Consider the following 14,148-nt stretch of genomic DNA (forward strand, 5'->3'; position numbering starts at 1 on the left):
ACTCTGAATTCCTTTTAGTCCTGAGATGCATAGCACATCTTTCGTTGGTACACACTGAAGAATATGCTGACCACAAGTACTTTATGAAACATCATTTTTCGAATTTTGAAAAATGATTTAGGAAAATTAATTAGTATGGTAAACATGATGGTCAAAGAAGGTCAACTCATACCTCAGGGCCTCAACAGCGGACACGCCAGGTTTAGGTGTTACGGTTTTAAAATTAAAATAGAAGCCAACCAAAGAAGGTACGTCTAAGAAACTGAATAAATACATTGACAAAATATGCCATTTAATTCACTCATGAATAAAGATGCCTCAAATTCATTTGTGGCTTTGCCACTCAAGAGTGATAAGATTTTTAACTTGTTTGGATAAATGTGTTATCTTTCTCCAACCCATCATCATCATATATGAATTATGAAAATAAGTCATGGACAGCTGCAATCTTTTAAGTTGAGATGCATCTTGAGCAAAATTCAATCTCGTGGCCTTGAGGGAAGAGACCAGGGCTGTAAACGACAGGGAGAGAATTCTCAAGAAGAACCCTTACTTGCCACTCCTTTTTCACGGGTCTGCGGGCCTGGATTTGTTCTGCACGCCTCAGAACTGCCGGTTGATTCACTTGTATTTTGGAGATCCAGCTAAGGTCTAAAGGCAAAAGAAGAACACTTTAAAAGTTTTATTCAACATATTCACCTGCTTTTACATGGTCCTTGAAAGGACAGATTTATCACTAAGTAGCAAAGCTCTTTTAAGCCTTATATTTCTTTTTTGCTGAACTACAAATAAATAACCTCGTTGAAGGAAGCCCAGCCATGAAAAGGCCTACTTCATGTAAAATCAAGTACATTTGGAACTAGGAGAACCTGTACTGATTCATTACACACATATGTCTAACAACGGAGGAAAATGTGCTACTCATGCCACGGGCCTCACTTCTGCCAGCAGAGACTTATTTGTGAGTGTCCAGTCCAGGAGAATGAATGGTTAATAAACACATAGGTGAATTAATATTGGGGGTTAAAGAAATCCTTGCTGATAAAATTAATAACTACTAGATGCTGATAGGATACAGCCCATTCTTTCCTCAAAGGAGAATTTTTCAAAGTGTATTAGAAATTAGTGCACTGGGGCTTCCCTGGTGGCTCAGTGGTTAAGAATCCACCTGCCAAGGCAGGGGACATGGGTTCGAACCCTGGTCCGGGAAGATCCCACATGCCGCGGAGCAACTAAGCCCATGCGCCACAACTACTGAGCCTGCGCTCTAGAGCCCGTGAGCCACAGCTACTGAAGACCGCCTGCCTAGAGCCCGTGCTCCGCAACAAGAGAAGCCACTGCAATGAGAAGCCCGCGCATCGCAGCGAAGACCCAATGCAGCCAAAAATAAATAAATAATTTATTTTAAAAAAGAAGAAAAAAAAACTGCTGTGGGAAAGGTGATTCATTAGGAAACATGTCACAATTACACAATTCTTTATAACGTGATAGAGAAAACTGCTGAATGCATACTGTACTACGTAATAACACATATCATAATAGTAATAAAGTATTTGCATCCACCTCAAAGATAAGACCACCAAGAAAACCAGTTTCTACAAAAGACATTCTCTCACTTTCATTCAATTCTTCTTATCAATATTAACGGTATAGAAATTCCAAATTAGAGTCTGAGTGATTAATAATGATATTCTTGTATCACTGAAGAATGGGAGTTCCCCAGTGGCCTAGTGGTTAGGATTCCCAGCTTTCACTGCCATGGCCCAGGTTCAATCCCTGGTCAAGGAACTGAGATCCCACAAGCTGCGCAGTGTGGCCAAAAAAAAAAAAAGAATTTAAAAAATTAAAAATAAATAAATATCACTTAAGAAGGAACAAAGTTTGAGCGCTTTTTTTTCTGGTTAAATTATTCTGTTAGTCAAAATCTTGTAACAAAACAGATTTTTAATGTTTCAATCCATCTGCTCCTTGAAGACACTGTATGTTTTCCAGCTTGTCTGCTGACCCAGCTTCACAGAGGAAATGGGAGTCTACGGTCAGGGACATGAAATCTGCCTCTTTTTCTCCACCCAAAGACTGATTTGGGTCTAGGTAGAGCCCAAGAGAGTCAGACCAGGCAGACATGCTAGACTCATCCCAGTTTATCTAAGACCTGTAACAAGCCCTCTCTACCCAAAGGCTGGAAAGGCTTTTTTAAAAAAAAAAAAACTACTAATAATGGGGCTTCCCTGGTGGCGCAGTGGTTGGGAGTCCGCCTGCCGATGCAGGGGACACGGGTACGCGCCCCGGTCCGGGAAGATCCCACATGCCGCGGAGCGGCTGCCCCCGTGAGCCATGGCCGCTGAGCCTGCGCGTCCGGAGCCTGTTGCTCCGCAACGGGAGAGGCCACAACAGTGAGAGGCCCGCATACCGCAAAAAAAAAAACACAAAAAAACACTACTAATGATGGTGATTAGGTTCCTGGTAAAGATTGTTTCCCTGCCAACAGTCAAAATTACTGAAGTAAGGAGTGGCGTGAAATACAAGTCTGACCGCCAAGCCACTGCTGACAGTGGCCAAAAGAGGGAAGCCTAGGAGATAGGGCAAGGCTTTGAGGTGTGGTCCTTAATCAGTCACATGACACCTCCTAGAAGCTCCCCTCCCCACCCCCAGGCCCTGCTGCAGGAGGGAGGTCTCAGGCCATCCTCGGACTCCCTCACGTGCCATTTTCTCCCTCTCCACCCCGCCTAACCCTGAGGCACAGCCTTCCTAAACTGGGAGCTCACTGACACATCACATCGTGTTCTGTCTCTGGACCTGTGTGTGCTGTTTGCTCCCTCCGCCTAGAATGCCCTCCGTTATCCTGACGATTCATTTGCCACCTTCTCTGTGAACCTTCCCTGAACTACACAGGTTGAGCTACTCCTTTGCTTCTTTGTGCTTCCATGCTTTCAATACTTACAGTCCATCTTTAGTGCCTTCTGAATGGCACTGATTTGTCCAGATGTTCGTATTCCCAACAGATTTTTAAAACTCCAAGCAAGGTACCTGACACACGGGTGGCATTCAAGAAATAAACTAAGGTTCCCAAAGACCAGAAATGATCTGGGCGATGTCTTTCCAAATTGCTTCTTCTTGTTTTTTTTTTACTGCTTACTTTTTCCCCCCAGCCTGGTTGAGGTATAGTTGACAAATAAAAATAGTAAATATTTAAGGTGTATGTCCTGATAAATGTACACACTGTGAAATCACAGTCTAGCTAATTAACATCATCTATTGCGTCACACATTTTCTGTATCCTTTTTTCTTTTTGTTTTTTATGTATGCTGAGAACATTTACGATCTACTCTCTTAGCAAATTTAAAGTATACAACAGAGCACACTGTTAACTATAGTCACACTGCTATACAAAAGATCTCCAGGAACTCCTCATCTTGTATAATGAAACTCTGTACCCCAATTGCTTCTAATTAAAGGCTTTTGGATCTCCACAAGAGAAGTTGGGACAGAGACAGGAATGTAATACCTGAGGACATTCCCCTTAAAAACTAATTTTTAGTACAACTCCTCACCAAAGGTTAGAACCCACGAGGCCTGCTCTCACACATTTCAGACACCACTTGACAGAGAGGTCCCTGCAAACCATCTCTGGGAGAATGTAACAGGATTACTTCTCCCCCAGTATCACGGCTAAAAATATCTTTAGTGGTCAAAAAATCATCCAGCCCCATAGTTAATCCAGCCACAGAATTTGCCTCTGTGATCTCCCATGGTAATGAATTATATAAGTGACTATCCCATTTTATTAGCACTTAATTTGCTACTCCTTAATTTCATCAAATAACCCTTGTTCTCCTATTATGGGGTCTGGGGAAAAGAAAGGACTGACTGGCCTTTGTTATGTCCTTCACCATTTTTAATATTTTATTCGAGTACCCTTTAGCGTCTTTTTTTCCAGGAGGAGTGATTCTAAGGCACACAATCTCATCAGGATCATAGAAGCTTCTCTTACGGGGCCAGGAGGGGTTTCGAGTACACGGGCCTTTGGGGAGAACAGACGTGACGTGAAGCCACAATTGGAAGGTGATGATACTCCTTTCCAAAAACTCTCCCGAGAAGAAAACCCCAGTGTTCCTCTTAGTGTGCCATTCTGGCGGCTCTCAGGCCCTCCTTTCAGTTATAAATTTGCTCTCAAATACTCCTCTCACAATTTTTTATTATTCTTATTTTTCCTATTTAAGTCTCAGTGGGGACAGAGATCATTTTCCCTGCAAATGTACTTCATAGCCTTTCCATCACTTCCATTTGTCTGCAGGGACACACCTGTACTTCTGTACAATATTCCTAAAACGTGTAACACCAATGACAACTCCACGAAAGGAGGTTTATGTTGTATTTTGATTTCACCTTTGTTCTCAAAGGAGAAAAATCAATTGTGATAATTCATTAGAGACTTGCCCAAATTTGGAAAAGAAAAACTAAACTTCCTGTGTTTTTACTTCTCATTCTTTCTGGGTTTTTACATTTAATTGTACCACCCAAATTTCTGCCTTAGTGTTGTCTCCAGTCATTTCTTCATATGCACTTGTGCAGTACATTTTTTTTTTATTAATTTCTATTGGAGTATGGTCGCTTTACAAAGTTGTGCTAGCCTCCACTGCACAACACAATGAACCAGCCATACACATACAGATATCCCCTCCCTTTTGGACTTCCCTCCCATTTAGGTTACCACAGTGCATGAGGTAGAGTTCCCTGTGCTATACAGTACGTTCCCATCAGTTGTCTATTTTATACACAGTATCAATAATGTATATGTGTCAATCCCAGTCTCCCAGTTCCTCCCACCCCACCCCTTTCTTGTGCAGTACATTTTTAATCCCAGAGTCTATTACTGAGAACCCCTTCCTACTGTAGGCACCCAGATGTCTATTATTTCTGTGTTGTTTATTTTCAATTCTAATTTGCAACTTCCCAGGAATCAGTTACAAGTGCCTAGCACAGAAATAGGTGCTCAATAAACCCCTTGCATCACAGGAAATTTATCTTTTACCTCAGACACTGAAACTGGTGAAGTATCAACTTCATCATGTCTAGTCTTTCAAACTTAGCCCTGGTTATCTTTGTTAAAAAAAAAAAAAAAAAAGGAGCCCTGAAGGTCAATATATGCCCGATCCAGCCAAGCTAAGAAGATATTCAATTTACATAAGTGAGGAGACTCAGCCTTGCCCAGATCCTAAGCCATAAAGATACAAGACAGAGACTGTACTGGGAGCCTCATCCTTTCCAGCAGGTGGGGTCTGGAATGAGTCTTCTTCCCAAGGTCTAGTCTAGCATCCAGTACACCCTGGGTGAGCCCTCCAGGCATCCATGTCCCCACTGGGCATTAGCCAACCCTTCTAACATTCTACTGTGTAAGCGCAGTCCTTAGAATCCAGACGGACAGTCCAGAAACTAAAACAGCAGCAACCTAGCAGCATATATGGCCACGGCCCACAAAGCCCTGCTACTATGATATCTCCCCACAGCAACTCTGCTCCTAAATCTCTAAGGCCCGACCCACATACATTCACCAGCCAGACCATTCTTCAGGTTACCAACCCAAGCCCAGGTGAGTGATGAGTTTACTACACCCTCTGAAATACTTCCGTTAGACTGCTGGCACCAAGTTGAAGGCCAACTTGATCTGCCGATTGGTTTCCTCTGCACCAGTCTTGTCTATCCTCTGCTTACACTCCTCTTCCATCAGGCGGTCTTGCATCCCCAGCTACATGGGTTATATCACTCTTTCAGAATACCTCATCAGAGCGGAAGATAGTTCGGGTTCATGTGACAAGGCGTGTGCATTCCTGCACCTGGCTTTGCACAGCAGTGTCACATCAGGATTTTAAAGCTTCCTCACTTTCTTTTTATCCTTCATCCCTCCTTGAGACATCAGCCATTTCTCAACTATTGCTGCTCTTTGGTAATCAGCTGCCTCCTTCGGTCAATCATACTCCTCGATTTATTAGCTATTGTCAGCAGGTGACTCTGGACACTGAAAGGAGAACCCAACCGTTTATTGTGGCACCTAAAATACTGTTTGGTCCAGTCCTCAGTTGGCTATTTCAGCTCCACTTGTTCTCAGGATGCCCATAATCACTTGGTTATCAGCCTCAAAAGCTTAGCAGCAGTTGGTGGCTGCAGTTACGCAGCTAGACGAGCATAAATCCTTGGTGGAACGAAGTGCCCACGCGCAAGTCCTACAGCCTCTCCGCTTAGCGTTTCCTCAGTACAGGCACTGTGCTAAACGGCGTGGGGAACGCGATGGCAGTAAATAGGTTGTTCCTCTCCTGAAAAAGCTTGGGGAGGAAAGGAAGTGAATAATACAAAATGTAAGCCCACATATGAGAGCAAAAAGCAATGCTTTCAACCAGCGGTTCCCAACTGATCCCACAGGTTCCATCAGTTAGGAATCTTTCAGTTGAAAAATGATGAAAACTGACTTTGCTGGCTGAAACAAAAAAGGAAAAAGGAAGGATATTAAGAACTCAGATAATGGAGGAGAGAAGAATAAGCTCAGAAAACAGACGGAACCAAAGAGAGCCAAAAGCTGGAAGAATAATGCCAGCGTTTAAGAGCAACAGTCTGGACAAGATGCCACGAGCGGCTGCTGCCGGACACCACTGCCATCTTTAACTCACTCGGGGCCCCAAGTCCATATAAACACATCCGGTACTTGACCCATGCGTGACTGCGGGGCCCGGTAGGAGAGGAAAGATCTACTCCTTCCTCTGTAGTAGACCCAACCGAGTCTACATACTAGGAGATCTCCCAACAATAAGAGGATGTGAGTTGGTTGTTGAAGAGCAGAAAAGGATAAATGTCTATGACAATGATCAATAAGTTCGGGACATGCTAGATGGGAAAACTTCTCTTGGAGATGCAGAAGGTACAGTAGCTTATTAAACTCTACAAGAAAGCCCACATTTAAGAAACCTCTGGAATTTTCTTTAATCCAGCACTTCTCAAACTTGACCGCTACATGTTTTTTCCCTATAACATACTTACCACACAGGCTGGACAATAAGGCAAGTTCAGATGAAGGGTAGGTTAGAGTAGGCTCATCCAGTTGGCCAGAAAAAAACCCCTCATGGATAAGCAGAGATTTGAAATTGGCCCTGAAGTATGGCCCTCAACCTGGAGGCATTTTTGGTTGTCACAGCTTCGGGTGGGAAACTGCCACTTGCATCTAGTGAGCAGAGGCCAGAAGTGCTGGTAAACTTCCTACAATGCACAGGACTGATGGTACCACCTTCCACAATAAAGAATTATCTGAGCCCAAGTGTCAATAATGCCAAGGTTGAGAAACCCTGCCTGTGGGTAACAGGAATACCAGGAACAAATGCAGGTTGGCTCTATTTGATTGACAGTGGCTTACCTGTAAAGCTCCTTAAGTACCAGGCTAAGGAGTCTAGATCTGTGCTAGCCCATCAGTAGCCACTGGCCACAGGCAACTCTTCGAGAACTTGAAATGTGGATCATCAAAATTGAGATGTGCTTTACGTACAAAATACACAGCAGATTTCAAAGATTTAGTACAAAAAAGGCATGTAAAGTATCATTTTAGCTATGTTTTGATACTGACTACATACTGAATTGAAATAATATGTGGGACACATTTGGTTAAATAAAGTGTTATTAAAATTATGTTCACCTGTTTCTACTTTTTACAACATGCATACTAGAAGATTTTTGATTACTTTGTGTTGCACATTATATTTCTATTAGCACTGCTCTAGACTTTATCCTAAAACTGATCAGAGCCACTGAAAATTTCCAAACTGGGCTGTAATAGAATTAAAGAAGTATTTACTAAAAATTAATCAGCATACAGTATATGTCCCATAGAAATGCTTACACGAGTATGCAAATGCAAATATGAAAAGGTATTTATGGTAGTATTGTTGCAAATGACACCAAGATCTATGATCAGCTCAATGAAACACAGCAAATCCATAATACAGAATATGATCCAGCCATTAAAAAGAATGAGGTAGATCAGTAAGTATTGTCACGGAAAACTGATTATGATTCATTACTAAGTGAAAGTAAGTAACCTGCACAGCAGTGATTTTTTAAATTAAAAATGTTTAAAAAAACCTAAAAGTACAAAACATATATCTGTTGGTATATGTGCAAAAAAATAATAGAATGTATACCAAATTGACAAAAGTGTTTCTCTTCAGAGGTAGAATTACATTAAGATTTCTACTTTCATTTACATAATACTTTAAATTTTTTACAAAGAGCATGCATTACCTTATCGAGCAGTAAAAACAAAATATACTTAACTCTTTGGAATTAAGAGGCACTGCCAGGTAGCAGTGTGCAGGACAGGTGGAAAGGGAGGGAGACAAGAGTAGGTAGACCAGTAAGACGGCTGCTGCTGTAGCCCAGACATCAGCATGTGCAACGTTTCCCTGGGGCATTTCACCCCACCAAACCTTTCACGACCAATACTTGGCCACAGAGATCTTCCACAAGCCCGGCCTGACACAACGGCACAGTGCCAGGCAGAAATGATAATACCAGATGCCACTGTTACTGCTCCCATAGAAAAGATCACCAAAACCTTAGCACCATGGGCCACCAGACAGAAGCTGATTATTACATGAATCCTATATGATACCACCATCACACCTGGGCAAGACGGGCCCACACTCTAGAGAGCCTGCTCTGCTCTGGCCCTCCCATAGCAGTGCCCTTCCCCGTAGGTAAGGAGTCTGTGGCGCCGAGAGTACAGACTTTCCCCAAGATCACATTCCCCTTCTGGTCCAGGCTCAAGGTGCACAGGACCCCAGCATTTCCAACTAAATGGCTCTAGGCCTAGTCTACGGGGGTCTCCATCCCAAAGTCAACAGCTTATACGTAAGATAAGAGACAGATAAGGGACTTTCTTCATGGAAAGCTTGCTAAATGCAATTCTGGCTATGAATTACATTTATTCATTCATTCAACTAACATCAAAGGAGTACCCACGATGGCGCCAGCACTGATGTAGGCTCTGCGGATTCAGCAGCGGATGAACAAACAAACCCTTACTCTCACAGAGATTTTTCTAATGAGAAGAGACAGATAAACATATACATACATATTGGTCCTCACTAGGGGAACCTAGTTCACCCAGGACATGCCCAGTGTACACCCCCTGTCCCATCTGGTTTAGCATTTGTCCCGTATATTTTGTTTTTTAATAAACCTTAAAACAAACCAGCATGGGTTTGGTAGACTCCAGCTTCTACCACCATCACCAGTAAAAGTGTGTGAGAGACAAGAGCAGTGAAGAGATCTCAGTTGGACATGTGGGTCACTCTGTAAGGCCAAAACTTCACTCTTTTCCCCACCCTTCTTGCAGCCGTTACAAAACTAACACTACCAGCATTTTGGACATACGTTGATGAGGACAGGTACTTGCAATACTGGCGGCGCCCTCCAGCCTTGGGTGGTGGTGGGAGAAATACGCATGAGGTTGTGCCTCTGAACATACCAGCTGCTTGGGCCCTGGCCTGAGCCCAAGCCTGCAAGAGACACAGACGCACCATGCCAGCAGTCAGCAGGGCATGAGAAGTAAGAGAACCTGTAGGTTAGGTGACCACGGCCTATGTGTAGGGGACCTCTAGATTCCCGAAGGACAGCAAACTGAAAGCATTGCTTTTATCATTTTTATATTCTGTAAGCCTGAAAGTATGTATTTGGGGTTAGGCTTTTTTATTTTGGGAAAAAAAAAAATCTATCAGCAACAATGAACTCAGAAAAGTATGTTTAGGGAATTCCCTGGCAGTCCAGTGGCTAGGACTCCACGTTTTCACTGCCGAGTGCCCGAGTTCAATCCCTGGTCAGGGAACTAAGATCCCTCAAGCGTGGTGCAGCCAAAAAAAAAAAAAAAATGTTTAATGAAAAATTAAATTCTGGATTTCCATTTCTTGGAAAAGTATGATCTATAATTTACACAAAATGTTTTTGAACATCTATCATAGGCCAGCATATCTCTACAAGACCCGAATCTGCTAAATAACATGCACATTTACTTAAAAAATTAGCAGTTAAGAAGCCTGTGCTTAAAGATGGCAATTTAACAGAAGCCTCAGAAGATACAGTTACATAAAACTCTGAAGCATGACTTTTCATTGAGATAAAATGAGTACTCTAAATAGTGCCTGTTTTCACAACCAAAATTCTACTGCATGTACAAGAAGAAAAGCAGTAGTTATTAATTTGTTGGCTCCAGAAGCAGAAGAATTTCACAAACAACTAAACAATATAAGTTTTATATAAGTCATGGGTGCTTTAAAGAGAAAAATGAGTTAAATTAATTCAAATATTGGCTCATTTTTAAAAACCTAACATTAAATCAAAGAAAAAGATTTCAGAAATCTATTTGTTGAAGGTAAAACACCTGACATTATTGTGACCGCCAATGTAAATTCAGTTAAAGAGGTTAGCACTGAACAAATAATTATTTGATTTTGCAGAGATGACACAGATGCAAATTTTGTTGGAGTATAGCATCACAATAAAAACAATGTTCTTATTAAGAAACCCAGGGAGCAGAAATATACTTGAATCTGGTTGTGACAGACACCTAACTTATAATTTCATCCAAATAAGCTTCCATAGTCTAGTCTAACAATCAAAACACAAGCTATAGCTGTCAAATTTTAAATATTTTATATATACACAGAATAAGGGAACTACCTGATCTTTGTGAGAAAGCTGATGTTTAATTAAAAATAAATACTTCTTCCTGGCAGTGTGCACTATCTCTTTGCTGGTTATCATCAGTTGATTATTAGGAACATTTGACTGTTTGAAGAGGAAGAACCATTTTGTCCATCAGCCTAAGCTGACACACACAAGTCTTGAACTATTTTATAAATGAGACCTTTAAATGTTGGCTTTACTTTTTTTTTCAATATCAGTTGAAAAATCTTTTTTTAAAAAAACTTATTAAATAAATAAAACACCCAAAGCCTCCAGCTTTTGAAACTTAGTGAACTACAACTATTGTTGACAACTGTTTGTAAATATTGCAAACAGGAAGACACTGAAATTTATCCCTCTACAAATGAGAGGACTTGGACAAATTAAATGACATTTCAACTAGCGTACAGGTTGAATTTTAAAATTCTAAAATTGTACTTTGGAATATCTCGACTGAGCTGTTTTGCTTACCATCTATCCCCATGTAACAAACCACCACAAAATGTCGTGCCGAAAAACAGCAAGCCTTTTATTATTTATCCGGATTCTGTTGGTTGACTGGGGCTCAGCTGGGCAGTTCTACTGCTCTCACTTGAGATCTCGTGTGGCGGCCACCAGATGACGATGAGTCTGAAACATGCGAGATGGCTGCACTCACATGTCCGGTGCCTCAGAGGAGCGGCAGGAGACTGGGCTCTGCCGGGACACCTCCATGTCGGTCCGAAGGTCCCCCTCTCCACGTGCCATTTCCAACAGGGCAGCTGAACTTCTCACAGAGCAGCTGAGGGCTCCCCAATCATACAGCAGCTCTTATCACTTCTGTCACCTTCTGTGGTTATAGTGAGTCTCGGGTGAGCCTGAGTCAATGCAGCAGAGGACGACACAAAGACATCAATCCCGGAGACCTGGTCCATCTTTGAAGACTGGCTACTCTAAGCTCCTATTTTAAACTGCATACATTTACTTTCTGTACTGGAAAGAACTTAAGGGTTCTACACCTAATTCCAATGTGGGGAGAAGGGGTTTCCTACACTACCACAATGCTCCAGACACCAGCTGGATGTCCTACAATTCAACTCAGTTCTGACACTATCTACCCAGAGATATTATCATCAGATTCCCCAGGTTAAGGGCTCAGTCCCACAAGACTGCCCAACCCCCTACCTCCCCCCCCCACAACTTTAGACCTAGATGCAAGTCCAGGTTACCACCTGTGTTTCTGACCTACCACTGGAGGTTCCAACAACCCCCTCCGTGGATTCGATTAATTTGCTAGACCAGTTCACAGGAATACTAGATTATCAGTTTATTATAAAAGGATATAACTGAAACAACTACATGAAAGAGATGCAAAGGGAAAGGCGGGGGAAAGGGCAAAGAGCTTCCAAGTCCTCTCTAAGAGAATGACTCCCTGAATCACCACATGTTCACCAAGTCATAAGTTCTCCAAACCCTAACCCTTTTGGGGTTTTATGGAGGCTTCATTACACAGGCATGATTGATTACATCACTAGCCATGATATGCGATCGAACTCAACCTCCAGCCCATCTCCCTAACCCACAGGTCAGTTAAGGGGCGGCAGAGAAAGTTCCAACAACCTCATCAGTGGCTGGTTCTCTAGGCAACCAGGCCCCACGCTTAGGTGAGGCCCAAAAACCACATCGTTGCCATAACCAGACACCTTTATAGCTCACATCATAGGAAATGTGAAGGGTTTAGGAGCTCTGTGCCGAGGAAGGATGAACACTAAATATATATTTCTTACTATAAATCACAATGTCACAGAAACGAAACTGAGAGGGCCTGTGACGTTACAGTATATAAACTTAACAAAACCTTCAAAAGAATAATAAACTGAGACATCTTATTTGACAAGTTTTGTCTTATAAAAATATATATTATTTTGCCTCAGAATGGAGCGAAGTACATTAATGGTGAAACTACTTGTGCTGAAATATTTACACATTTCAATACAAAAACCCATGAGAATTGAGAATACCCGCCATTTACAGAATGTGTTCTAAGTTTACCAAGTACCTTCAGCATTTGTAAATATTTTGTCAATTAAAAATATTATGTTCCACAAAGAAAAATCAATTGAAGGTGTCAAGGCTTTCAAAGTTAAGAAATATAAAATGAAAGTTTGAAAAAACTGCTGACCATTTTAATACTTTAAGAAACTGAAAAAACTATTCTTCAAAAAACTACCAATGGCATATCAGAGATGATACAGCTAAGAAACTAATTAAAGCTGAGTAATAATTCAACTTATGTTATTTTATAATGCTGAAAAATTAATAGGAATACATTTTTTATTTTGATGCACGTGAATATATTTTCCTTTAGGATGAATTTTTTACAAGTTTTTGAATAGTTATTTTCTCTTGAATAGAAGGCCCACCAAAAAATAAAAACAATTTGTTAATCAATAAATATTTTTCAATTATACCATTTTAAGTATTCATAGTGCCCCTTTTCACGATCAAAAGTATTTAGTTTGAATGCTAGGTCACCCCTATCAAAATCCAACTCAGGCCTTGTTTTGTGCCTCATGATATGATATAAAATGAAATAAACAGCACCACTTATGCAGTACTCTTATCAGAACTGTTAATCTGAATCTAATCAAGTTTTAGATATGTGATGGTTAATTTTATGTGTCAACTTGACTGGGCTGCAAGGTGCCCGGATATGTGGTTAAACATTATTTCTGGGCGTGTCTTGTGAGGGTGTTTATGGATGGGGTCAACACTTGAAGACTGAGTAATGCATACTGCCCTCCCCAAGGTGGGTGGGTCTCATCCAATCTATTGAAGACCTGAATAGAATAAAAGGCTGAGTAATAAAGAATTCTCTTTCTCTACCTGACTGTCTCTGAGTTGAGACATCAGTATTCTCCTAGCTCTGGACTTGGACTTGGACTGGAACTACACCATAAGCTCTCCTGGGTCTCCAGCTTGCCAACTGCAGGTACTGGACCTCTCAGCCTCTAAAAATCACATGAGCCAATCCTTATATTCAATCAATCAATCTCTCTCTCTCTCTCTCTCTCTCTCTATATATATATATATATGTATGTATGTATATAACTATCTATCTATCGATCTATATATCTATCCATTTATCTACTATTGGTTCTTTTTTTCTAGAGAAGCCAGACTAACACAAGATACAACTTCCAAATTAAAGAAAATACAGAAGATAGAGAAATAAGTTAAACCACATCATGAGGAAATAATCAGATACATCTAGAAGTTGGGGCAATCTACAGGTCAGGTAACCTGGTATCATCGAGCTCATGGCAGTTAAAAAAAAAAAGGGGGTGTTCCAGATTAAGGGAGACAAATACAACAATTGAATATAATGCATGGTCCTTCTTTGGATCCTGGCTTGAACAAACCAGCTATAAAATACCCTATGGGGAC

The 14,148-nt window shown here is 41.3% G+C and overlaps 1 protein-coding gene across 1 annotated transcript in view; it reads right to left on the minus strand.

Moving 5' to 3' along the window:
• Nucleotides 1-14,148, minus strand: part of DERA (deoxyribose-phosphate aldolase) — a 112,460-nt gene that overhangs the window by 70,338 nt on the left and 27,974 nt on the right. The window contains exon 2 of the mRNA XM_030841453.2: nt 554-651. Within this exon, the coding sequence (XP_030697313.2) occupies nt 554-651 (98 nt within the window). The remainder of the gene's footprint in view (nt 1-553; nt 652-14,148) is intronic.

This window comes from Globicephala melas, chromosome 10, assembly GCF_963455315.2.
Source record: "Globicephala melas chromosome 10, mGloMel1.2, whole genome shotgun sequence".
Classification (NCBI taxonomy): domain Eukaryota; kingdom Metazoa; phylum Chordata; class Mammalia; order Artiodactyla; family Delphinidae; genus Globicephala; species Globicephala melas.